Source organism: Nicotiana sylvestris, chromosome 2, assembly GCF_000393655.2.
Source record: "Nicotiana sylvestris chromosome 2, ASM39365v2, whole genome shotgun sequence".
Lineage (NCBI taxonomy): Eukaryota > Viridiplantae > Streptophyta > Magnoliopsida > Solanales > Solanaceae > Nicotiana > Nicotiana sylvestris.
In genome coordinates this window covers 193352846-193377297 of record NC_091058.1, presented here as the reverse complement: position 1 = coordinate 193377297, position 24452 = coordinate 193352846, and the positions used below count along the sequence as shown (strand labels likewise).

At 39.9% G+C, this 24452-nt stretch overlaps 1 protein-coding gene across 1 annotated transcript; it reads left to right on the top strand.

The window, feature by feature from the left end:
* The first annotated feature begins 12594 nt into the window (after positions 1 to 12594).
* Positions 12595 to 14872, top strand: LOC104227388 (uncharacterized). The gene is made up of 4 exons (XM_070167138.1): positions 12595 to 12984; positions 13083 to 13373; positions 13679 to 13729; positions 13832 to 14872. The coding sequence occupies exons 1-4, from the start codon at positions 12595 to 12597 to the stop codon at positions 14870 to 14872; spliced, it is 1773 nt and encodes a 590-aa protein (XP_070023239.1).
* The last annotated feature ends 9580 nt before the right edge of the window (positions 14873 to 24452 follow it).

Sequence of the window (24452 nt, the reverse complement as noted above, 5' to 3'; positions counted from 1 at the left end):
GTACCCTTCGCCGCCTTGCTTCTTTTACCTAAACTTGTATCTACCTTCTGATTCTCTCTTTTCTTTTTACCATATGGGTGGATAAATACTCATTCCTTAGGGATGCAAAATCGATTTCTTCTTACTCAACTCTTCTACAGCTACATTCAATCTCTTACCAATTACTGTAATACTGTATATATATATATACATATACTTTCTGCTCTCTTGACAAAACTAAACTGAATATGAAGTCCCGATAAGGAAGAAAGCTATAACTTATAAAACTAGAAAAATGTACATAAATTCAGTAATATGAACTTCTCTTTACGTCTTGTTATCAAAACACATGTAGTTACTGGATCATGCCAAAAATGAAGGAAAGGTTTAGCCTTAACATACCTTATCACAATCTTTCCAATCACCAAGTTGAACTCGTCTCTTCGCACCTTAATCTACAACAACAATAATAATACTATCATTAAGCTAAGAAAGGTACAACTATCGTACAATGAATTACAAACTTACATTATATTAAAACGGGCAGTATCTCTTCTATAATCCTTACTTCCTCCAAATTCAAGAAAACACCAACAACACAAGAATTAAACAATAACAACATATATACATTATTTTTCAGCCTTATATACACCGTCAAATACTACAAAATAACCCAACACACCCCAATCTCTTCATGTAACTCCTTGTGCAAATGAGTGACTGTGGGGTCACCCCGGGGGACGTTGGCTCTACTTTGCCATGTAGAAGAGGTGTCAACCATCTCGTCAAGAATGTCACAAGACTCATCATAAGATAGCTTCATAAAGTTGGCCCCAGCAAGTTGGTTCACCATGCATTGGTTTGTTGTGTTAATGCCCCGGTAAAAGGTTTGTTGGATCATCACCTCGGTCATATTATTGTTGGGGTATTCCTTTACCATTGTTCTATAACGCTCCCAAATCTCATGCAAAGGTTCCGTGGGCTCTTGCTTGAAGGCCAATATGTCATCTCTTAATGCAGCCATATGCCCCGGTAAGAAAAATTTTGTAATGAACTTATCCACCAACTCATCCCAAGTAGTGATGGAATGGTTGGGAAGTCGCTCAAGCCAATCAAGTGCTTTCCCTCTAAGTGAAAATGGAAAGAATCTCAACCGCAATGCATCCTCGGACACATTAGTTTGCTTGCTCCCCCAACATGTATCCACAAACCCCTTGATATATTTGTATGCATTTTGATTTGCAGCGCCCGTGAAATACCTACGCTGCTCCAGCAATGTCAGCATCACATTGGTTATTTGAAAATTGCCTACCCAAATTCGCGGTGGGACAATAGCACTTACATAGCCTTGGTTTGGAAGCACTCTATGAGCCACTCTTGGAGGTGGCAGGAGAGGGTTTGGAATATTATCATTGGCTTGGCAGCCTCTCATTTGTCCGTGAGGCACAACAGGGACCTCATCTTCAACATTATCATCTACTTCATCCCCTAGTGGAAGATCTCCAAGAGGTGCATTGTTTAATTTTGTTTCCATTTTATACCTGAAGTTGTGACACAAACAAATTAGTAACACAGAAGGAAAGAAGAATAATACACAAAAGTATTTAGATAGATAGCCAAAACTGTTAGCGCCCCGGCAAGGGTGCCAAAAAGGTGATCAAGGCCAACCCTACACTACTATTGAGTAGTGAGAGAGGTCGAAACAACTTTTACCCGATTAAGGTCGAGATCGATTTCCACAGGGAGCTAGAAATTGGAGTCAGGTGTCTATCTAAAGTGGAGTTGTGTATTTGCTCTTAATTGCACTTCTAAACATTTTGGGTTTTGATTTACTTCTAATTGTATAGAACTACAATGATCAATTAAACTAAAATAAGCTAAGATTAAACTATTGCGAGTTGTTCAAATGATTAAAAGGCATTAGGGTAGTGACTTTCTCCTAGGTGGTCAATTTACGGATACTTGAGTCTAAGGCATGATTGTCACATTTGAGGAGTATGATATAACCATTGCACAATTCCACTCAATCTACACCTCTCGGTAGTTCGAGTGTTTTTCTCGAAATGAGTTTCTCAAGACCAATTGGGTATGCAAATTTGCACAAGCAATCAAGGTTCAAGTCGGGTATTACTATCTCTAGGTTTAACCCTTTAATTGGGGCTATCAATCTCTTGAGTATGCCCCAATTCCTTGTTGGACCAATTTCAGAGACTTGGGCTTTCTTTCTTAAGAAGAGCCAAAGTCAACTAAACACAAACTAGTGTTTGCAACCACCAATTCAGCAATTAAACATGAAATTAGTCCAAATATCAAATACCCATAATCAATCAAGCCCTAAAACATAAGACCCATCAATTACCCACACTAGGGTTGAGCCACAACCCTAGCTTATGGGTCTAGCTACTCATAATTAGAGAAGAAAACAAAGAAGTAGATGAAGAAAAAACTTATATCAATTAATTGCTAAATTAAACATGAAGATTCAATGTTGAAATAAAGCTAAAATTACTCAAAATAGCTAAAAATATCGAAGTCACTAGGGCATCCTTCAGTACAAACTCTCTGCTATCCTAAAAAATGGCAAAAGAAGCTATTTATACTAAGCTGAAACATTTGGACAAAAATACCCTTGCGGGGCTAGTGCGGACCGCACAAAATCACGTGCGGCCACACTAAGGCTCTTGACTTGAATATCAAGTTCTCTGAACTTGGGCAATGCAGACCGCACAACATCAATTGCGGCTGCGGTGGCTTCTAGTGCGGTCCGCATGAAATGGAGAGCGGACCACATTGGGCTTCAATCCTCAACTGGAAACTCTCTGAACTGTGGCCTCTTCGGACCGCACTAAATCGAATGCGGCCGCAATGACTCCAATGCGGGCCGTAGAAAATCAAGTGTGGCTGCATTTCCCTTTTTGCCTGAGTTACATACTCTCTGAACTTCACTTGTGCGGACCGCATAGAATGGTGTGTGGCCGCACTAGCCCTGTTTGACTGTGCTTTGCCTTGTTTTGGTACTTTTGCAAGTTTCACTCCTTTTTGAGCTGGCTTTTGACATCTTGTCACCTTGTTGATCAAACCTGCAATCAAGCACGTCTTGTGAGCCTTTTGGGACTATTTTGTACACATTTCTAATCAAAACTTAAGCATGAAGGAGTGTAAAATGCATCATAATTCCTAGTTATCAATGCCTGATCTGTGTAAACCATCTTACTCTCAAAAATTCATCGCAACTTTTGCCTCAAAATCGAGAAACCTTGCCAGGACTCTGTCGGTGCCGATGGTTGTGGAGATCCTCTTTTCGATCAGGAGTGCCCTTTGCGGGTTTTCACGAGCTGACCTTTCTCATTTCTCTTCTCACCATCTCCTTATAGTGCTCTTTGCGAGTTTTCACTAACAAGACTCTCATTTTCAATTTCTCCGCTTACCATCGCCTTACGATGCTCGTGTGGGTTTTCACCAAAAAAACTCACTCATTTTATTTCTCTCATTTGGATTGCATCGGATTCAAGTAGTTGCACTCTCCAATCCTTGAACATTATCACTGATTGATCGGAAGGACTTGAACATGATTTGGGGTAAAAAGAATTTGGATTAAATTACAACTTTGTAACCTTTCGGGCGAAACCATCGCTGAAACGTTATAACATCTGCCCCAGTTTCACTTTTGGGGGAATTTAGATTTTTATTTTGGTGTGACTGAACCCTAGAGAACGGCTGCCTACGTATCCTTTCGGAATCAAATTGAACGTAGTTCAGGGAACTTTGTTTTGTTTCGTTTTGTTTTCTCTTTCTTTTTCCTTTCCTTTTTCCCCTCTCTTTTTTTCATTTTTTTTCATTTCATTTTCTTTGTCTTTTCTTCCTCTTTTCTTTGTACTTTTTTTTCTTTTTCTTCTTTTTTCTTTTTGTTTTTTTCATTTCATTTTTCAATAACACTTTCACGTTCCAAAGAGGGTGATCAAAGAATGGGAGCCGGCTCAAAGGGTTTGCAAATTGATAGTGTTAGGTAGTGAGAATGAAAGCCTTCATCATCCCAATCGTAGAATATTAGTACTATATAGAGGATTCAACATAGTACCTTTTGACTGCATGTGCATTGAAAATTATTTCAGGGACATTTCCTTCGATGTGTCCCAACTGCAACGCACTCTTTTGGCAGTACTCTTGTTGCGATGTATGGACCTTACCAATCTGGGAACAAATTTTCCTTTAGTTGTTCCAACTCTTTGTTTTATTTCCTTAAACTTTATCTTCATTGCGATCTAATCCTTGATTCATTATTTCGAGGTTTGACAGCTTTCAAGATCTGGGCATGAAGTCCGCAAGCATGTCATGTTATTGAAATCTGCATTTAACAGAACTAAAAAGAGAATAAGAAAGAAAATGACAAGATTAAGAAAAGAGACATTCCTGGACAATGAAATATTAATTTCATTTGATTTTTGATTTTTTTTCCAATTTTTTGAAGATAGAAGGGTTTGCATCAGAAAGTAAAACAATAAGGTAAAACATTCGGATCACACCCTGAGATAATCCGGATGCAGAAAAGGTAGCAAGACTGGCTACTAAGACTCCCGTCTGATGGGGAACTTTCATGCTTGGCGACCATTTTTTGGTTTTTCTTCTGTCTCGGCAATGGCTGCAACGGCCTTTAGTGCCGGATCAAATTCCTCAGCTTCACAAACTATTCTGACTATTGGCCCAATGTTATGGGCAGGCAACAGATTGTTCATCACATCAAGAGATTCTTCATCTTGAAAAACAATTCTCTCATCTTCAATCAAATCTTCAACTGCCCTTTGAGGTTCCAACAGCCCTCTGAATCGTGTCCTACTGCTCCAGAGTAGTATTCACATCTAGCATCAACTCAATGTGATGGGGACTCGGGGTTCGGCCATTTCGGGGCCAGTGACTGCAATAGATCTAGCCCGATTAGCTTTTTGAACAAGCTTGAATACGATTCACCAATAGGGTGAACTGACTTTTTCTGAAAGGCTCTCTTGTGGCTGCATGTAAGGTTGCGGGTTCATCACCGCATAAGGAGGTGGTGCCACGACATAACAACATCTTGAAGGGGATAATAATGTTGAGGGACCTCAAGAGGCATATATGATTGGCTGAATGACCTGCAGGGCCCCCTCGAGCTGGAAGCCATCATGGCTCCTTCTTCTCTCTCATTTTCATTTATCAAATCCTCTGAACCATTTTGGACATTTGGTGATATGTCTTTAAAAGCATCATGACTCAAGATTCGACTCGTTTTTAGCACACTTTCTACCATCTCCCAAATTTTAATAGCCTTAGCAAACGACATTCATAACGGACATCATGTTCTACAAGTAGTCCCCTTCTTGGGCCTGTAGAAATACCGTGACCATTTCAATTTCATTCATTGGAGGCTTTACCCTAGCATCTTGCTCATGCAATTTGACAGCATATTCGCGGAAGCTTTCCGCGACTTTCTTTTTCAAATTGGACAAAGAGTTTCTGTCGGGAGAAATGTCCACATTATATTGGAACTGGCGAACAAAATCTCGAGCCATATCATCCCACACGTGCCAATGGGTAATTTCTTGATCCGTATACTGTAAGCACGTAATTTTTGCCCTATATAATTGCTCCTATAGAATCAAAGAAAACAGATTTTTTTTTTCCAATTATTTGCCAATTTATAGGATTTTTATTTAATTGTTTGCATTTTATGCATGTTTAATTTTACTTTAATCATGAAAAAATACCAAAATATCATGCATTGCATTTAGGATTTGTTTACATTTTTAGAATTAACCAGTAATTATTTGTTTGATAGAAATTTGAAAATCACAAAAATAGCTCATTTTTACATTTTTTGTCTTTTAATTTTTAGCTTATTGATTTTTCACTTTTAATATAGAATTAAGTATTGTTTATAATTTTATAATTAGCTAATTAGTTTAATTTCACACTTTTGGATAATTAAGGATTTTTAATTTGTAGGATTTTAATTAAAAGAAAAGAAAAATTAGAAAATAAAAGAAAGAATTGGAAAAAGGTTTGTCTTGTTAAATTGGGCCCTTCTTTACACCCAAATTCGGCCCAAAAGCAATTCCCACAAACCAAGCCCAAACATTTACCCAAACGGGGCATTTGCATCTATACCCGCTTTTTATGTCACATTTTAACTTGTGCCCGCTTTACAAATAAAATTGCAAGTGCACCCGCTTTTTCGCATAACTTCAGCACACGGGGCTGAAGTAGCAAAGGCAATCACGCAAACTTCAGCTCTAGAGCTGATGTTTTTGTGTTGTAACTGGAAACTTCAGCTCTAGAGCTGAAGTTTTTGTGTTTTAATTGGAAACTTCAGCACTAGAGCTGAAGTTTTTGTGTTGTATCTGGGAAACTTAAGCACTAGAGCTGAAGTTTTTGTGTTGTAACTGGGAAACTTCAGCTCTAGAGCTGAAGTTTTTGTGTTGTAACTGGAAAACATCAGCTTTAGAGCTGAAGTTTTTGTGTTCCAAAGGTTGGAACAAATTTGAATGATGTTTTGGGATTGGTTGGCATGTTTGGTTGAGGTCCCGGGGGCCTCGGGTGAGTTTCGGGTGCTTAACGGAAGTTGAATTTGGACCTAGGAAGATTTTTGCATTGCTGGTATCTGTCATAACCGCACCTGCGGTTTGGGTCCCACAGGTGCAGAGCCGCAGAAGCGGCATTTCAACTGTTGAAGCGGAATTGGGCAAGTCCAGCAGGAGCCGCAGATGCGGTGGAGCCATCACAGAAATGGAGTTGGGAAGGAGCTACAGGTTCCACAGATGCGGAGGTAATACCGTAGAAGCGGTGCCGCATCTGCGAAAAGGGAATCGCAGGTTCGGATTGAGGCCTCTAAGTGAAAGTCACAGGTGCGACCTTTTTTCCGCAAAAGCGGGACGCAGATGCGGTTAGTGGACCGCAGATGCGGAAACAACTGGGCAAAATATAAAAATTTCAAAACGAGGGTTTAGCCATTTTTGAGAAAACTTAAGCTTGGGAGCTCGGATTTGACCGAGATTTTGAGGGATTTTCAGAGCTATCGATTGGGTAATGATTCCTAACTCCTTTTTTCTTGTAACCCAGTAATCTAAATATGAATTCATCCTTTAATTTCGGAAATTTGTATGAAAATTGGGGAAAAGTTCTTAGGTCAAGAATTTGAGTTTCAATTGGGGATTTAACATTGGATTGAGATAATTTTGATATGATTAGACTCGTGAGGGTGTAAGGATTCTAGAAATGTGAATTTTACCCGATTCTGAGACGTTGGCCCGAGGGGCATTTTGGTCATTTTATATAATTTCACGTATTAGCTTAGAATTTAGTTGTAGAATCAGTTACTTGAAGTGTTATTAACATTATGAAATTGAATTTAATATATTTGGGCCATTTGGAGTGGAGTACTCGTGGCAAGAGCGTGGTTTCGAATTGATTTTGAGCCGGTTCGAGGTAAGTGACTTGTCTAACCTTGTGTGGGGACCTTGGATATAATATATTTGATAATTGAATTGCCTTGTACGTGAGGTGGCGAGCACGTACTTGAGCTAATTATTGAAAATCCGATTTTTCCTTAAGTATTTCAATTGAGTTCTTTTTCCTTTTTTATTCTACTTGTGAATTTACCTATTGCTAGTTTAGAAAAGCATGTTTAGTTGACTTAATTTCCTATTTGCTTAAACTGCCTTAATTGCATTACGTGAAGCATGTTATGCTAGAATTAACTGTTTACTTGTTACGAAATTTAGCTTAATTGGGTATTCTTGTGTTTATGCTGTGTGTTTTTACTTTGGGAATACGGGATGGGATCCTGGGAGATCCCCTGTACGTATTTATGATCTAAACTGAGGTGCAGGATACCAAGAGATCCTTGCCACATATATTGAGGATACCGAGGGATCCTCGTGATACCAAAAGATCCCTATCATACATTGAGGATACCAAGAGATCCCTAGATTATATTGAGGATACCGAGAGATCCTCGGGATACCAAGAGATCCCTATCATACATTATGGATACTAAGAGATCCCTAGCATACATTGAGGATAACGAGAGATCATCGGGATACCAAGAGATCCCTGGTATATATTGAGGGTACTAAGAGATCCTCAGGATACTAAGAAATCCCCGGTTATCATCCTTGTTATGAGTGGTACTTCCTGGTGTTTGCCATTATTTCTGTTTCCGTTATTATAATCCTTATTATCCTGTGTAGATTCTTACTGTAGATTTTCAACTGTACTGCTTATCTTATACTGTCATGTCTCATATTCTTTATTTTATCTCAGTAGGGTCCTGACCTTCCTCGTCACTACCCAACTGAGGTTAGACTTGGAAATTACTGAGTACTGCTGTGGTGTACTCACGCCCCTTCTACGCATGTTTTTTATGTGCAGATCTTGGTACAGCTACTCAGGCCTACCATCCTTAAGGGAGGCGACTGCTCTAGATACTTCGAGGTACCTCTGTCGCGTCCGCAGACAGAGAGTCCCTTTCTTATTCCAGCTTTTAGTATTCAACTCTTATGTATTTTTCTGTTCTGATTAGACATTCCAGAGTTAAAGCTATGTAATATTTCTCTTAGTTTGTGATTCATGGGTTTCCGGGTCTTAGATTTATGTATTGTTATTGAGAGTTAAACATGGTGTATGCCGAGTGGAACATTTAAACACTATTATTACTTTATTCCTATTTTAAATTGTTTTTCTTCCGCAAACGTTTGGGTTTTCTTCCGAAATTTAGGCTTACCAAGTCATAGAGACTAGGTGCCATCACGATGGTTCACGGAGGGCGAACCGGGGTCGTGACACATGCATCGTATCTTCTGTGGCTTTCATAACATATTCACATCCACACCTTAAAGATCTACTATAATACTTGCACCGCTGGTGCATATACAATCCAGTGGGAGCTTCATACTTACTCTTTCTGAGGCTGGCACTCTTTTTAATTGCTTTATCGTAAAGCCATTATAAAATATGGTTGTTGTACTATCTCTCTTGTACCTTTGATATTAAAAGTGATTTTCTCGTGTTTTGAATCAGGATTTCTATATCTATTTGGGTCAAATAATAAGACTCATGATTCACTTAGCTGATGTAACTCTTTTGTTTCCTCTTCTCTCTCAGCCTTTAAGTAGGCTTAAGCTATCTTCTGATCTGTAGCTCAGGGTATTAGTTATTACTTTCGCTGTTGGTAGACGCAATGGAACATCCATAATATAATCTTCTACCAATTCAAGCCTTTGTCTGTGAGGTGGACTCAGTTATTTCTTTTAACTTATACCAAAGTTTCCTGTAGCTGTAGGAATGTAAACATATATGCTGCATGATAATACTCCAAAATTTTAAGTTCATTCATAATGTAACTAACTCTATGTCATTGATTGAATAATTCCATTCGTGCCTTCTTAGTTTTCTTTAAAAAGTAAGCAATTACTTTTACTGGTCATTCTACCACTTGTTGCATGAGTACTTGGCATATCTTAGTGCCCACAACTATTGAAATTTTGTGCAACTTATATGATCTCGAATATTACTTTTTTCCCTGTTCATTAGCCACGATAGGTGCCGCTTTCTTACGGAGTGCATAGAATGTTGTAGTGAGACTATTGTTATAAGATCATTTCCTCTTTAGGTCACTATACTTAGCTTGAAGCCTTCTTTTTTATTTTATTTGCTAGCCTTTTGTTCCAGTGCTTAGGGAAGACTCTCTGACTCTTGTAAAGCTGCGAGCTTATTACATTGCATACCCCACAGAATTTCAGAGATCACTAGCATATATTTAGGATACCAAGAGATCCTCGGGATACTAAGAGATCCCTATTATACATTAAGGATACAAAGAGGTCCCTAGCATATATTGAGGACACCGAGAGATCCTCGGGATACCAAGAGATCCCTATCATATATTGAGGATACTAAGAGATCCTCGGGATACTGAGAGATCCCTATCATATATTGAGGATACTAAGAGATCCTCGGGATACTGAGAGATCCCCGATTATTATTATTATAAAGAATGGTATCTCCTTGTGATTGTTTTGCCTCTATTTCTATTATTGAATTCCTTATATTCCTGTATTAAATCCTTATTGTTAGTTTTCAACTTTATTGCTTATCTTATTCTGTCATACCTTATATTTTTATTTTATCTCAGTAGGGCCCTGACCTTCCTCGTCATTACCCGATCAAGGTTATGCTTGACACTTACTGAGTACTACTGTGGTGTACTCATGCCCTTTCTGCGCATGTTTTTCATGTGCAGATCCAGGTACTTCGACCCAGTCCTATCACCCTTGAGGCAACTTGACTGTTCTAGAGACTTCAAGGTATATATGCCGCCTCCGCAGACTGAGGAGTCCCTTTCAATTCTATCTTGTAGTGATAGCCCTTCTATCTTTTTTGTTGATGTAGACATTCCGAAGTTAGATATTCATAACTTGTGATTCATGGGTTTCTGAGCTTTGGAAAAATGTATGAGTTTTTGAGAGTTAATATTGTGTATGCTGAGCGGCACTTTTAAACGCTGTTTTATTACACTATTTAGATATTCATAACTTCTGATTCATGGGTTTTCGGGTTTTGGAAAAATGTATTAGTTTTTGAGAGTTAATATTGTGTATGCCAAGCGGCACTTTTAAACGCTATTTTATTACACTTTCAAAGTGTTGTTTTATCACCCTTGAGGCGAGTTGACTGTTCTAGAGACTTAAAGGTGTATATGCCACCTCCTCAGACTGAGGAGTCCCTTTCAATTCTATCTTATAGTGATAGCCCTTCTATCTTTTCTGTTGATGTAAACATTCCGGAGTTAGATATTCATAACATGTGATTCATGGGTTTTCGGGTTTTGGAAAAATGTATTAGTTTTTGAGAATTAATATTGTGTATGCCGAGCGGCACTTTTAAACGCTGTTTTATTAAACTATTTTTGTTTTAAATTGTTTTCTTCCGCAAATTGGTTTATCTTCCGCATTTTAGGCTTACCTAGTGGTAGAGACTAGGTGCTATCACAATGGTCCACGGAGGGCGAACCGGGGTAGTGACAAGTTGGTATTAGAGCTCTAGGTTCATAGGAGTCATGAATCACAAGCTGGTTTATTAGAGTCTTGCCGATCGGTACGGAGAATGATGTTTAGCTTAAAACATATATATTTCTATGTATATCGCCTCATATTTTACATTTGTTTCATGAATTTGGGATTTTAAATGCTATGATTTATATTAATTTGAAGTGTTTTTATGTGTAGGAATGATTCAGGAGCAATTGGGGGGCGAAATGCACGAGATTTGAGCCAAAACGAACGAAACCGGGCAGTGTGCGAATTTGGGCGCCACCTGCCCTATATGTGGCGCCAAAAACAGTAGATCAAAATTGTGGGGCGCCGTGGAGGGTGCCTGGCGCTAGCCAGGGCACCGGTGACGTGAAACTTCTCCAATTTCACCCGGGACAAGGTTATTTGGGCCCTATACCTACCCAACACGTATAAAAGCAAGACTAAACCTATTTTTGAGTAGGGAGACCCACCTTGGAGAAAATATACACGCAAGAAACATTGAGGAGCAAGAACATCTCAGAATTCTTCATCTTTTCTTGTATTTTTCAATTAATCAAAACTTATGCAATTGTTTGATTACATCATGAGTGGCTAAACACCCATTGTTCTGGGGTTGTGATTTAACCATGAATATTGTTGTTTAACGTTGACTTGACCTTGATTATAATTCACCAATATATGGTTGTTTCTTCAATTCAGTGTTTAATTACTTAATTGTCTGGCCAGCAGTTAGGTTCTATTTACTATCTATGCTATACTTGGGAAAGGCATGTTTAAATTATAGAAGAATTGAAGAGAGAATGATCTTAACCCTTAGGGGTAGCGGATTTGTGGTTAGGATAAGAATATACCTAGTCACCGTGTTTAATTAAATATCGTGATCTTAATTCGTTCTTAACAGATTGATTTCATAGGAATATATGCGTTAATCTATTGAGAATAAGTGAGTAGTACTTCGGGAGAAGGCTATGAGAGCATTTATCGATTAATTAGCAACCATGAGTGAATTATATGAAAAGGAGAGTTAATTAGAACACAATACGAATGGTGAATCGATCACAACCCTGGAATATTTGTCTCTACTGAATACACAACAATCAACTCGTTACTTGATAATTTAGTTATTATTTAGAATTGTAGTATAATATAATCATATTATTGGACATTGATTTTAGCTGGATTGAATAACAAATTTAGTGATTTAGCGAGTAGTTTACAAAAGTCTCTGTGGGTTCGACACTCAACTTATCATTATATTACTTGTCGACCACGTATACTTGCGTGTGCGTTTGGGAGAAACAAGTTTTTGGCGCCGTTACCGGTGACTTGAATGTTAGCTACTTGCTAGTTTTTGCTGTAATTGTCTATTTCATCGAGTTTAACGTTACTTGATTGTTGCTCGGATCTTAGGAACTTTGATTGAATGCGTAGGGTCAGGAGCCAAGACCGACTTAAAGGCTTTGATCCAGAACCTGAGAGAACATTTCACAGGAGGTTGAGGGAAGCAAGGGACATGAATAATATTCAGGCTCTTGTTTAATTTCCTGGGGACATGGCAGAAGAGCAACCCATGGCTGTTCAGGAGGTGGCAATGCCCAGCATTGCTAATGTCACCTCTAGTATAGTGAAGCCCAGGATCACTGGGCACTTTGAGCTGAAACAGAGCATGATCCACCTGATTCATGCAAATGGGCAATTTATGGGTCTTCCACACGATGATCCACAACAACATAGTTTGAACTTCTTGGAGATTAGTGATGCTTACATCACTAACGGGGTCACTCCAGATTATGAGAGGCTTACACTTTTTCCATTCTCTCTATTGGGCGAGGCTAAGCAATGGCTTAAGCAGAACCAGCTAATTCAATTACATCATGGAATGATTTGGCAAGAAAATTTTTGGCAAGGTTCTTCCCTTCAGGCAAAACTGCAAAGATCAAAAGTGAGATAGTTGCCTTCAAATAGAAAGCGGGAGAATCTTTATACTCAGCTTGGGAAAGGTTCAAGGGGCTACTCAGAGACTCTCCTCATCACAATCAGATGCATGAAGTGTTAGATCACACTTTCATAGAAGGGCTACATTCTGAAACAAAGATCGTGGTAGATGCTGCAGCTGGGGGTCAAGTGCTGGAGAAAAGCTTTGACGAGATATATGCATTATTGAACAAATTCTCCAAGAGCAATCCGGATTGGCAAGGAGAGATGGGCAGACACACAGTGCAAAAGTCTGTAGGGGTTCTTGAGTTAGATGTTGTCTCAGCATTATCAGCGCAGATTGCTATACTGACCAATCAAGTCAACCAGATGAACTTGAGTATCAACAAGAAACTGGTACAACAAGTTCAAATATTTTGTGAAGCATGTGGAGAGGGTCACATGAGCAATATCTACCCAGAAAATCCAGAGTCGGTATATTTGTGGGTAATGAAAATCGAGGCCAAACAAATAAGTATGGGGACACTTACAATCCCAACTGGAGGAACAACCCAAACTTCTCTTGGGGTGGAAACCAGGGCACTCAAAATCAATACAGGCCTCAAGAACCTCAACAGCAATATAGACCACCTCAGGTTGAATAACAAGAGAGTCCTACAAGTCACCTTGAAGACATGTTGAAAAAAGTGATGGTTGAACAGCAAGCCCTCTCTCAGAAAGTGATGGTTGAACAGCAAGCCCTCGCCACAACAGTGAGAAATTTGGAGCGTCAAATGGGACAGTTTGCTAGTGCTTAAAACACTAGACCAGTTGGAGCTCTTCCAAGTGATATTGAGCCCAATCCTAAAGCTCAGGTCAATGCGGTTACCTTGAGAAATGGAAGAGCACTAGAAGAAGTTCCAAAGAAAAAGAAGAATACAGATCATCCTGAAGGAGAATTAGCTCCCAAGCCAGTTGAGGGGAATGAGAAAGATGATAAAGGACCCAAGCCAGTAATTGAGACTAGGCCACCACCTCCGTTTCCACAAAGATTGCAGAAACAAAAAAATGATGCTAAGTACAAGAAATTCCTAGATATTTTGAGCCAAGTGAGTGTGAATCTGCCTTTGGTAGAAATTTTGCAGGAAGTGCCTAAGTATGCAAGGTATCTCAGAGATATTGTGGCAAACAAACGAAGACATGCAGAGTTTGAAACAGTTGCACTTACTGAAGAGTGCAGTGCCAGAGTTCAGAGTAAACTTCCTCCTAAGTTAAAGGATCCTGGGAGTTTCACAATTCCTCTGTCTCTTGGAAAACAAGAAGTTGGTAGAGCCTTGTGTGATTTAGGGGCCAGTATAAATTTGATGCCATCCTCTTTGTTCAAGCAACTCGGATTGGGGGCGCTTAGACCTACTACAATCACTTTACAGATAGCAGATAGGTCACTATTCATTCCCGAAGGAATTATTGAGGATGTGTTAGTTCGAGTGGGAAAATTTATTCTTCCTGCTGATTTTATTGTTCTTGATTACGAGGCAGATGAGGAACTACCTATTATTTTGGGGCGACCATTCTTAGCTACTAGTGGAGCAATTATTGATGTGAGAGAAGGGAAGTTAAAAATGAGAGTTAACGATGAGGAGGTCACTTTTAATGTGTACAAGGCACTTAATATTCCTAAGCATTATGAGGACTTGTGCATGATTACTATGGTAGAATCGAAGGGGATAAAGCAGAGTCCTTATGTGAATTTTAGTGATCCAGATGGGACAATTGAGTTAAAGGAGGTAGTATTTCGAGCTGAGCTTGTTAAGATGATTGAGAAAAAAACCAGAGATGAAAGAGGAGACCTTTCGAGAGCATGCAAAAAGGCTAGACATCATGGGAGAAAGAAGAAGAGAAAACGCTCGGCCTGAACAAAAATAGCAGTGTCGTGCCACGACTATAAATAAGGTCCTTGTTGGGAGACAACCCAACCTGTATATCTTGTATCTATTGATTAATTTTCTTTAGTGTCAAGTTTTGTGTTGTTTTTATTTTGCAGAGTAGGGGAAGTCTAAGTACCCAAGGTTAAAGTTGAGGAGCATGTTTGATCTTATGTGTGGGGTCGTCCCAGCCCTTAATATTGAGGATCATGTCCGAGCTAGGTCTGAGAGGGTCTCAGGGAGTATTTATTACCCTTGTTTTAATATATCTGTATGATCATACATTGAGGGTTACGCATAGTTCAAGTGTGGGGTGGGGAAATTACTTTCTGAAGTGTAATTGTATAAAACTATTTTTTTATTTAGTTTTTCTTTTAGAACTCGTAGTAGACATAGTTTAGGTTAAAAAAATAAAAAATAAATAAATAAATAAAAAAAAAAGTTGAAATAGCTCGGACTTTTCCCGACGATGGATCTTTTGGACAATTTTCTTGAGGGATTAAAGTCCGATTTAAAAACACTAAAAAGATTTTTTATTTTTTTTATGTGTCATTTTATTTTCTTAGAATAGCTAGGTAGTATTCCTTGGTTTTCCTTGGGGCACCAGTTCTTTTCCAAGGGTGTAGCTTGAACCGGGTACTTTTATATTTTTTTTAGGAGTAGTTTAGGAAGAAACTGAGTCGCTATAAGGTACTCATTGACATGGTTGATGCTGACACATTAGGCTATGACATACATTCTGTTTTTCCGTGTATTTGATTTGAATTGTGAAGCCTAAGTAAAGTAAATAGCCTATTTTGTGACGCCTTTTCTCAATTGTTTGACTTGTATGTCGCATAGTGCAATGTTGCTTAAATTTCTCATTTAATTGTGCTTTCTTGACTTGAGAGTTGAACAGAACCATCTTGATTGAGTCATGTGCAACGTGTGTGTGAGGATTTGTGATTTTCTATGCTATCCTGTGTAGTCTAGAACTTGCCCCGTGTATTAATCGAAGCGAAAATTGTAAGTTGTGCTATATCTAGAAGATGACGTAGGCATTTTCTTTCTTGATGATAGATGTGCTTGTCACATAAAAGTAAAATTTTCCGTTGCTAGCCCCTTTGAGCCTATAGACCTTTCTTTTGGAACCCACATTACAAGCCATACCCCATTCTATTCTTAATTTGATATTGATTGAACATTTACCTTCTAAGGCACTTAGTCGCTAAAAGGAGTGAGGTTAGAGATTGGGGAGTATCTTTTGAGTGGAATCATAGAAGGGCCCGTTGGTGTACTAAAGTTGAAATCAAAGGTCACTAGCCGATGAACTTTATTGTATGGAGTGTGAAGAAAAGAAAAAAAAAAAGAGAAAGGAAAATAAAATTGCAAGAAAAGAAAAATGATAGTGTGAATGTATGTAGAAAATTAAACACCTCCAGTTCTTATTGATTTGTGCTAGTGAAAAATAGAGAAGTGCTTAATTGAAAAGAGGGCTATGTTATATGTGGCAAGTGAATTGGTTGAGAAGAATATGAGCTTGAATTGTAAATGTAGTGTATTAAAGTGCTTAGTAGGGTGAGTCACTATTTCTAAATATATCCTACCCCTCCCATAGCCTACATTACAACCTAAAAGTCCTAATTAATCCTCGATTTGGCTAGCTTAAATTAGTGGAGATATACACTACGGGCAAGCTTATGGTACGGCCACAAGATGCATATGAATTCTTTGTGAGAGTGAGCTAATTTTGTTCAATTGTGCGTTGTCCTTAATCTATATTCAAAAGTATATTTGAATGTGTGGACTACTATATTCACTCTTTTATTTGTTCGTAAGGGCCCATGATCTCATGAATGATTGGTAATGTTGTAAACTTTCGTGTTGGGTAAGTGCATGAATTGAGGGTGCTTAGTTGTTACAAGTCGGCTTTTGAGGTTGGGCGGTGACAAATAGGTTGTTGAAATTGATTGAATTGAAGGGTTATATTTGGGCATGCTTAAACGGGAAGAATGTGAATTTTTGTGTGTTCATACTTGTGTGCCGGTATTGATCATAGTCAAGGGTATAGTGTGTGGTTAAAAGTTAAAGTGCTCCTCTATGATTGATACTTGTACGTAGTTGGGGGTTTATTAGATAGTCCCATTGCTCGAGAACGAGCAAGAGTTTAAGTGTGGGGTCTTGATGTTTAGCTTAAAGCATATATATTTCTATGTATATCGCCTCTTATTTACATTTGTTTCATGAATTTGGGATGTTAAATGCTATGATTTATATTAATTTGAAGTGTTTTTATGTGTAGAAATGATTTGGGAGCAATTGGGGGGCGAAACGCACGAGATTTGAGCCAAAACGAATGAAACCCGGCATTGTGCAAATTTGGGCGCCACAGGTGGCACCCAGCCCTACCTGTGGCGCCAAAAACAGTAGATCAAAATTGTGGGGCGCCGTGGAGGGCGCCTGGCGCTAGCTAGGGCGCCGGTGATGTGAAATTTCTACAATTTCACCCTGGACAAGGTTATTTCGGCCCTAGACCTACCCATCACGTATAAAAGCAAGACTAAACCTATTTTGTAGTAGGGAGACACACATTGGAGAAAAAAGAAACACAAGAAACATTGAGGAGCCAGAACATCTCAGAATTCTTCATCTTTTCTAGTATTTTTCAATTAATGAAAACTTATGCAATTGTTTTATTACATCATGAGTGGCTAAACACCCATTGTTCTGGGGTTGTGATTTAACCATGAATATTGTTGTTTAACGTTGACTTGACCTTGATTATAATTCACCAATATATGGTTGTTTCTTCAATTCTGTGTTTAATTGCTTAATTGTCTGGCCAGCAGTTAGGTTCTATTTACTATTTATGCTATGCTTAGGAAAGCCATGTTTAGATTAGAGAAGAATTGAAGAGAGAATGAACTTAACCCTTAGGGGTAGCGGATTTGTGGTTAGGATATGAATATACCTATTCACCGTGTTTAATTAAATATCGTGATCTTAATGCGTTCTTAATAGATTGATTTCATAGGAATATAGGCATTAATCTATTGAGAATAGGTGAGTAGTACTTCGGGAGAAGGCTATGAGAGCTTTTATCAATTAACTAACAACCATGAGTGAATTATATGAAAGGGAGAGTTAATTAGAACACAATACAAATGGTGAATCGATCACAACCCTGGAATATTTGTCTCTACTGAATACACAACAATCAACTCGTTACTTGATAATTTAGTTATTATTTAGAATTCTAGTATAATATAATCATATTATTGGACTTTGATTTTAGCTGGATTGAATAACAAATTTAGTGATTTAGACAGTAATTTACACAAGTCTTTGTGGCTTCGACACTCAACTTTTCATTATATTACTTGTCGACCACGTATACTTGCGTGTGCATTTGGGAGAAACAGAGACGTCTGTACTTATCTACGAGAGGCTGTGTAACTGTTAGGAAAATTCCACTTCATTTGATTTCCTTGTCGTGCAAGATTTGATGTCACAATTCTAAACTTCTGTCTTCTATGATCTCACAGATGGTGAGAACACGCGCTACCCGAGATGATCAGACACCCTCGCTCCTATTACAACCGTCAGAGGTCGGGGCCGGGGTAGAGGCTGAGGATGCGCACATGGTGCAGCCAGAACACTTGCGCGTGCTACCACCGAGGTACCACCAGCAATTCTAGCTGGAGTCCAGGCACCTGATACGCCTATTGCCACCATTACTCCAGAACTTCAAGAGACTCTGGCACAATTCAAGAGCATGCACATCACTTTGGCTCAAGCAGGGTTTCTTCCCCTTGCTGCAGCTACATCTCAGGCCAAGGGAGGAGCACAGACTCCCGCCACCCGCACTCCTGAGCAACGAGTGCATGTTGAGCATGTCCCTAAGATTATTCCCATACAACCTCCAGTCCAAGATCAGCCCAAGGACAGGGCAGTGGTTTCTGAGGATGCGCAGCTGAGGCTTGAGAGGTTCAAAAAGTACAAGCTTCCTGTATTCAGTGGTTTAGCGTCGGATGATGCTTTGGGATTTCTAGATGAGTGTTACTGCATTGTTCGTACCATAGATATATCAAGGTCGAGCAGGGTTTCCTTTACTACTTTCCAACTTCGAGGAGCCGCCTATGAGTGGTGGCACACCTATGGGTTAGACAATACGGATGAGGTTGCTTCACTGACTTAGACTCAGTTTTCATATCTTTTCCTGAGAGAGTATGTTCCTTAGAGCCTCAGGGACACATGCCAGGGTGCTATGACTGTCTCAGAGTATGCTGTCTGTTACACTAGTTTTGCTAGACATGCAACAGCCTTGGTTTCTATTGTTCGCGAGAGGGTTTGCCAGTTTATTGAGGGCCTTATTCCCAGCATCAGGTCTAGCATGACTCGTGAGTTGTAGATGGATATTTCTTATCAGCAGGTCGTGAGCATTGCTAGGAGAATTGAGGGTATGCATGCTAGGGAGCGAGAGGAAAGGGAGGCTAAGAGGTCTCAAGAGTCGGGCCATTATTTTAGTGCCTGTGCCCCAGCTGGAGGTAGTCATGGTAGGGGTTATATGAGTTGCCCGATTCATTCAGCTCTTCCAGTAGCCAATGGTATTCCAGATCCTCCTAACCCTCAGGAGCCTTATTATGCACCTCTGGTATCTAGCGCACCTCCTACGCGGGGTGCTTTCAGAGGTTAGTCCAGTAGACCTGGACCGATCTAGTCCCAGTCGCCACGTCCTCCCAGAGCTTGTTTTGAGTGTGGTGACACACGTTATGTCGTGAGGGATTGGCCTAGACTTGGGAGGAGTGCGCCTCCACAGACTTCTCAGCCACAGCGCACCCCGCAGAGATCTCAGGCTATAGTTACAGCTCCAGTTGCTACCCTACCTTCTCATCCAGCTAGAGGTCGAGGTCGGGGAGGTAGTGGTTGCCCTAGAGGGAGAGGCCAGGCCCGATACTATTCCCTTCCTTCCCGTACCAAGGTTGTTGCCTTCAATTCTATCATCACAGGTATTATACTAGTTTGTCATAGAGATGCATCGATTCTATTCGATCCAAGCTCCACTTACTCTTATGTGTCTACTTATTTTTCTCCGTATTTGGGTGTACCTCAGGATTCTTTTAGTTCCCCTGTTTATGTTTCTACTCCTGTGGGAGATTTTCTTGTTATGGACCGTATTTATCAGTTTTGTTTGGTTACTCTTAGTGGTTTTGAGACCATAGCCGATTTATTGTTGCTCAGTATGGTAGATTTTGTCATTATATTGGGCATGGACTAGTTGTCGCCCCATTATGCTATTCTTGATTGTCATGCCAAAACCGTGATGCTGGCTATGCCAGGTTTACCACGTGTTGAGTGGAGGGGTACTTTAGATCACACTCCCAGTAAAATTATTTCTTTTCTTAAAGCTCAGCGTATGGTTGAGAGGGGTTGTGATGTGTATTTAGCTTATGTGAGAGATGTCAGTATTGATACCCCTTCAGTTGATTCATTCCCAGTAGTACAGAATTTTCCCGATGTGTTTCCAGCTGATCTTCCGGGCATGCCGCCTGATAGAGATATTGATTTTGGCATTGATATGTTGCTAGGCACTCAACCCATTTCTATTCCTCTATATCGTATTGCTCCTCATGAGTTGAAGGAGTTGAAGGATCAGTTACAGGAATTGCTTGATAAGGGTTTTATTCGGCCCAGTGTATCACCTTGGGGTGCTCCTGTCTTGTTTGTGAAGAAAAAGGATGGTTCTATGTGTATGTGTATTGATTATCGCCAGTAGAACAAGGTTATAGTGAAGAATCATTATCCTTTGCCTCGTAATGATGATCTGTTTGACCAGCTTCAAGGCGCACGGGTGTTTTCTAAGATTGACTTACGCTCAGGTTACCATCAGTTGCAGATTCGGGAGCCAAATATCCCAAAGACTACTTTTAGGACTCGGTATGGTCATTACGAGTTCCTTGTTATGTCGTTTGGGCTGACCAATGCCCCAGCAGCCTTTATGCATTTGATGCACAGTGTGTTCCGACCGTATTTTGACTCGTTTGCCATTGTCTTTATCGATGATATTCTGGTATATACCTGGAGTCGGGAAGATCATGAGCAGCACCTGAGGACAGTGCTTCAGACCTTGAGAGAAAAGAAGTTATATGCTAAGTTCACGAAATGTGAGTTTTAGTTGGATTCCGTGGCATTCTTAGGCCACGTGGTGTCGAGTGAGGGTATTTAGGTGGATCTGAAGAAAGTAGAGGCTGTGCAGAGTTAGACCAGACCATCCTCAGCTATAGAGATCCGTAGTTTTCTTGGCTTGGCAGGTTATTACCGTCATTTTGTTGAGGGGTTTTCATCGATTGCACCCCTTATGACTAGACTGACCCAGAAGGGTGCTCCGTTCCAGTGGACGGAAGATTGGCCTTGGTGCTTTGACTACAACCCCAATATTGATATTGCCTACAGGTTCAGGGTCTTACACTATTTATTGTGATGCCTCAATGATTGGCCTTGGAGCAGTTTTGATGTAGGACGGTAGGGTGATTGCCTACGCGTCCAGATAGTTGAAGGTGTATGAGAAGAACTACCCTGTTCATGATCTCGAGCTAGCTTCCATTCATCATGCCCTGAAGATCTGGCGTCATTATTTGTATGGGGTTCCTTGTGAGATTTATACTAGTCATCGGAGCTTGCAGCACCTATTCAAGCAAAAGGATCTAAATTTGCGCCAGAGGAGATGGTTAGAGTTATTGAATGACTATGAAATCACAATTTTGTATCACCCGGACAAGGCCAATGTGGTGGCTGATGCCTTGAGTCGACGGGCAGAGAGTTTGGCTTATTTACCAGCATTGGAGAGGCCTATGGTGATGGATGTTCAGGCCTTAGCCATCCAGTTTGTGAGATTGGATCTTTCGGAGCCCAGTTGGGTTCTAACTTGCATGGTTTCTCTGTCTTCCTTATTTGATCGTATTAGGGAGCGTTAGTATGATGACCCTCATTTGCTTGTCCTCAAGGACATGGTTCAGCATGGTGATGCTAGAGATGTGACCATTGGTGATGATGGGGTATTGAGGATGCAGGGTTGGATTTGTGTACCCAATGTCGATGGATTTCGGGAGTTGATTCTAGAGGATGCCCATAGTTCATGGTATTCCATTCATCCGGGTGTCGCTGTCATGCCCCAACCTCGGAAGGCGCGACCGACGCTCAATTGAGTAAGCCCGACTAAGCAAGCCTTATCGAACACTTTCTACCCAACTTAATATGATTAAGGAAACCGTGCTTTCGTCTATTTAAACAACAGGAAAGGTTGTACATTCAATATTAAGAAAGTTGTCCTTATCTTCTCCTCTAACCGCTACCTCCTCTCGACATGAAGGAATGCCCAATAATCCTTCGGGGGCTGGTATGCCCTTTCAGTTCTGGTCTGGGGAAGGCCGATCAAAGAAAGGACTCCTATACTGCCTGGTGTTGATTCGGCAATTTGCGTCTAGTGGGGAGCTTTGTCATCTCAAAGAATAAGCAGATCTTAATCTTAAAGTCGTGGATCTCCTGATGGCGGCTGACTGCTTTCTGCTCTCCTTATCATAGCACACACAAACGTCTACGGAGCCTCTAAGGTTACAAAAGACAATGATGACAACGCCGGCAACAAGGCCCCGACTATACCTCAAAAGTGGAAGTCTACAACAAAAGATGTACAACACAAACCTCTTAAAGGAAAAAGGGGCTCGCCAAGACTTTAAGAGGAGGATACTCCGCTACGCGCGATCGGTATTGTCCGCTATGGAGCCACCTATATTCATTCAAAAATGTAGCGCCTCCGACAAAAGGGACGTTAGTACCATGGAATAGTACTAGTATGTATAACTAAACACCATCTTATTAGAAAGAACTATCATAGAAGAACAAGGAAATCACAAGAGACAAATGAAAGCTTTAACCGAACACCACATCATCGAAGAAACAAATCATATAACTTTCACATAATTTATACAGCTTTAGTTTAGGGAATTTCATACTGTTTGTCATCAATCATAATGCCACCGCTTTCTTGAGCGGAGTCCGATCACGACCCGATCGGCTAGGTTGCCTCAATTGAGACATGTACCTCAAATCACAATCTCATTCTCCTTTTCTAGAATTCAATATCAGCACAATACCACCATGTGTGCGGCATGGCATCAGATCATGGCCCGATTGGCTAGGCCGCCTTACCGAAGCGTTGTTCCTTTCTCATTAATCATCTCGTTTCAATCTTTATTTCACATATATCAATTCATAGGCACTTAGGGCCACAATTATCATATCATTTCCATTTTCAATGCTAACCTTGCAAATTGAGACCATAAACACGTACAAAAGCAATTCAAGTTGTAAGCATAGGTAAGATTTCACATAGTTGGCATGACAGTCTCAATTTTAATCATGGCTTGTAGCCTAGGCATTTTAACATATGTTTCATATTCTTCGCACATATCTAAATATAAATAATAGTACATTGCACACATTGAGGAACACCCTTCATGTATATATATATAATTGCAAACCAATTCATGTGAAATAACAATAAATACATCAACCAATTCTAGTCTTACCACATTTGCGTAAACACTAACGGAGCTCAATTTATAATAAGATGGAGTTTTAGCCATACATACCTCAATAGAGGTTTCCTTAAATTCTTACAAAATTCCGGAACACTTAGCAACTTCAATCTATTTTATGAAAATTACAAATTGAACCAAGAATTAGAGACATGATTAAGATTCTAGCTCATTTAAGTATATTATCAAGAACTAAGTGTGCATTGTGATTCTAGGACCCTTTTGTGAGAGATTTTCATCATCTTACACCCCAATTGTTGTCCTTTTAAATCACAATCTTCCCATACCCCATTATCATTCATGCATGCAAGAAAATCTTTTTTTATACCCATGAACCCACTTGCTATTTACTCATTTTAGTGTGAATTTTGAAACCAAAGGTTAGGGCTCAAGTTCATACCTCTTGTGGAGAAGGCCTAGTAGCTTTTCTTGATAATCTTCAAGGGCTTAGGCAAGTATTGAGTGGGGATTTATTGAAGATCACCCTCTCTCTCTAGAACTTCCTCTCTCACTTTTTTTGTAGTAGAATATCATAAAAGGGGTCTAATAGGGTGTTTTTAATGAGATGGGGTCCGGTTTTAAAAGTTAGAAAATAGGATCCCTGACACGATCTGTGATCGCATATGAACATGAGGCCTGCAAAAATGGCCCCCAAAATCTGATCAAACTGCCCGGGTATGCGACAAGAATGCAGTTCGCATACCTATTATGCGGTCGCATAATGCACTACAGAACTGCCCCTCGCAAAATTCCAAGAAGATTATGCGATGACTATGCGACCCGCATATTGATTATGCGGTCGCATAGTTGTCCTCAAATTAACCATCAACCAGTCTGACTCTGCGGCGACTATGCGGTCCGCATAGCTATTATGCGATCGCATAATGGACCGCAGAAATGCATTTTTCTGAAAAATATTATTCCTTTTCTTTTTAATGCACAAATCAATCCAAAGGGCCCGAACCGCAGCGAGCTTGGTCACCGCAATGAATTTT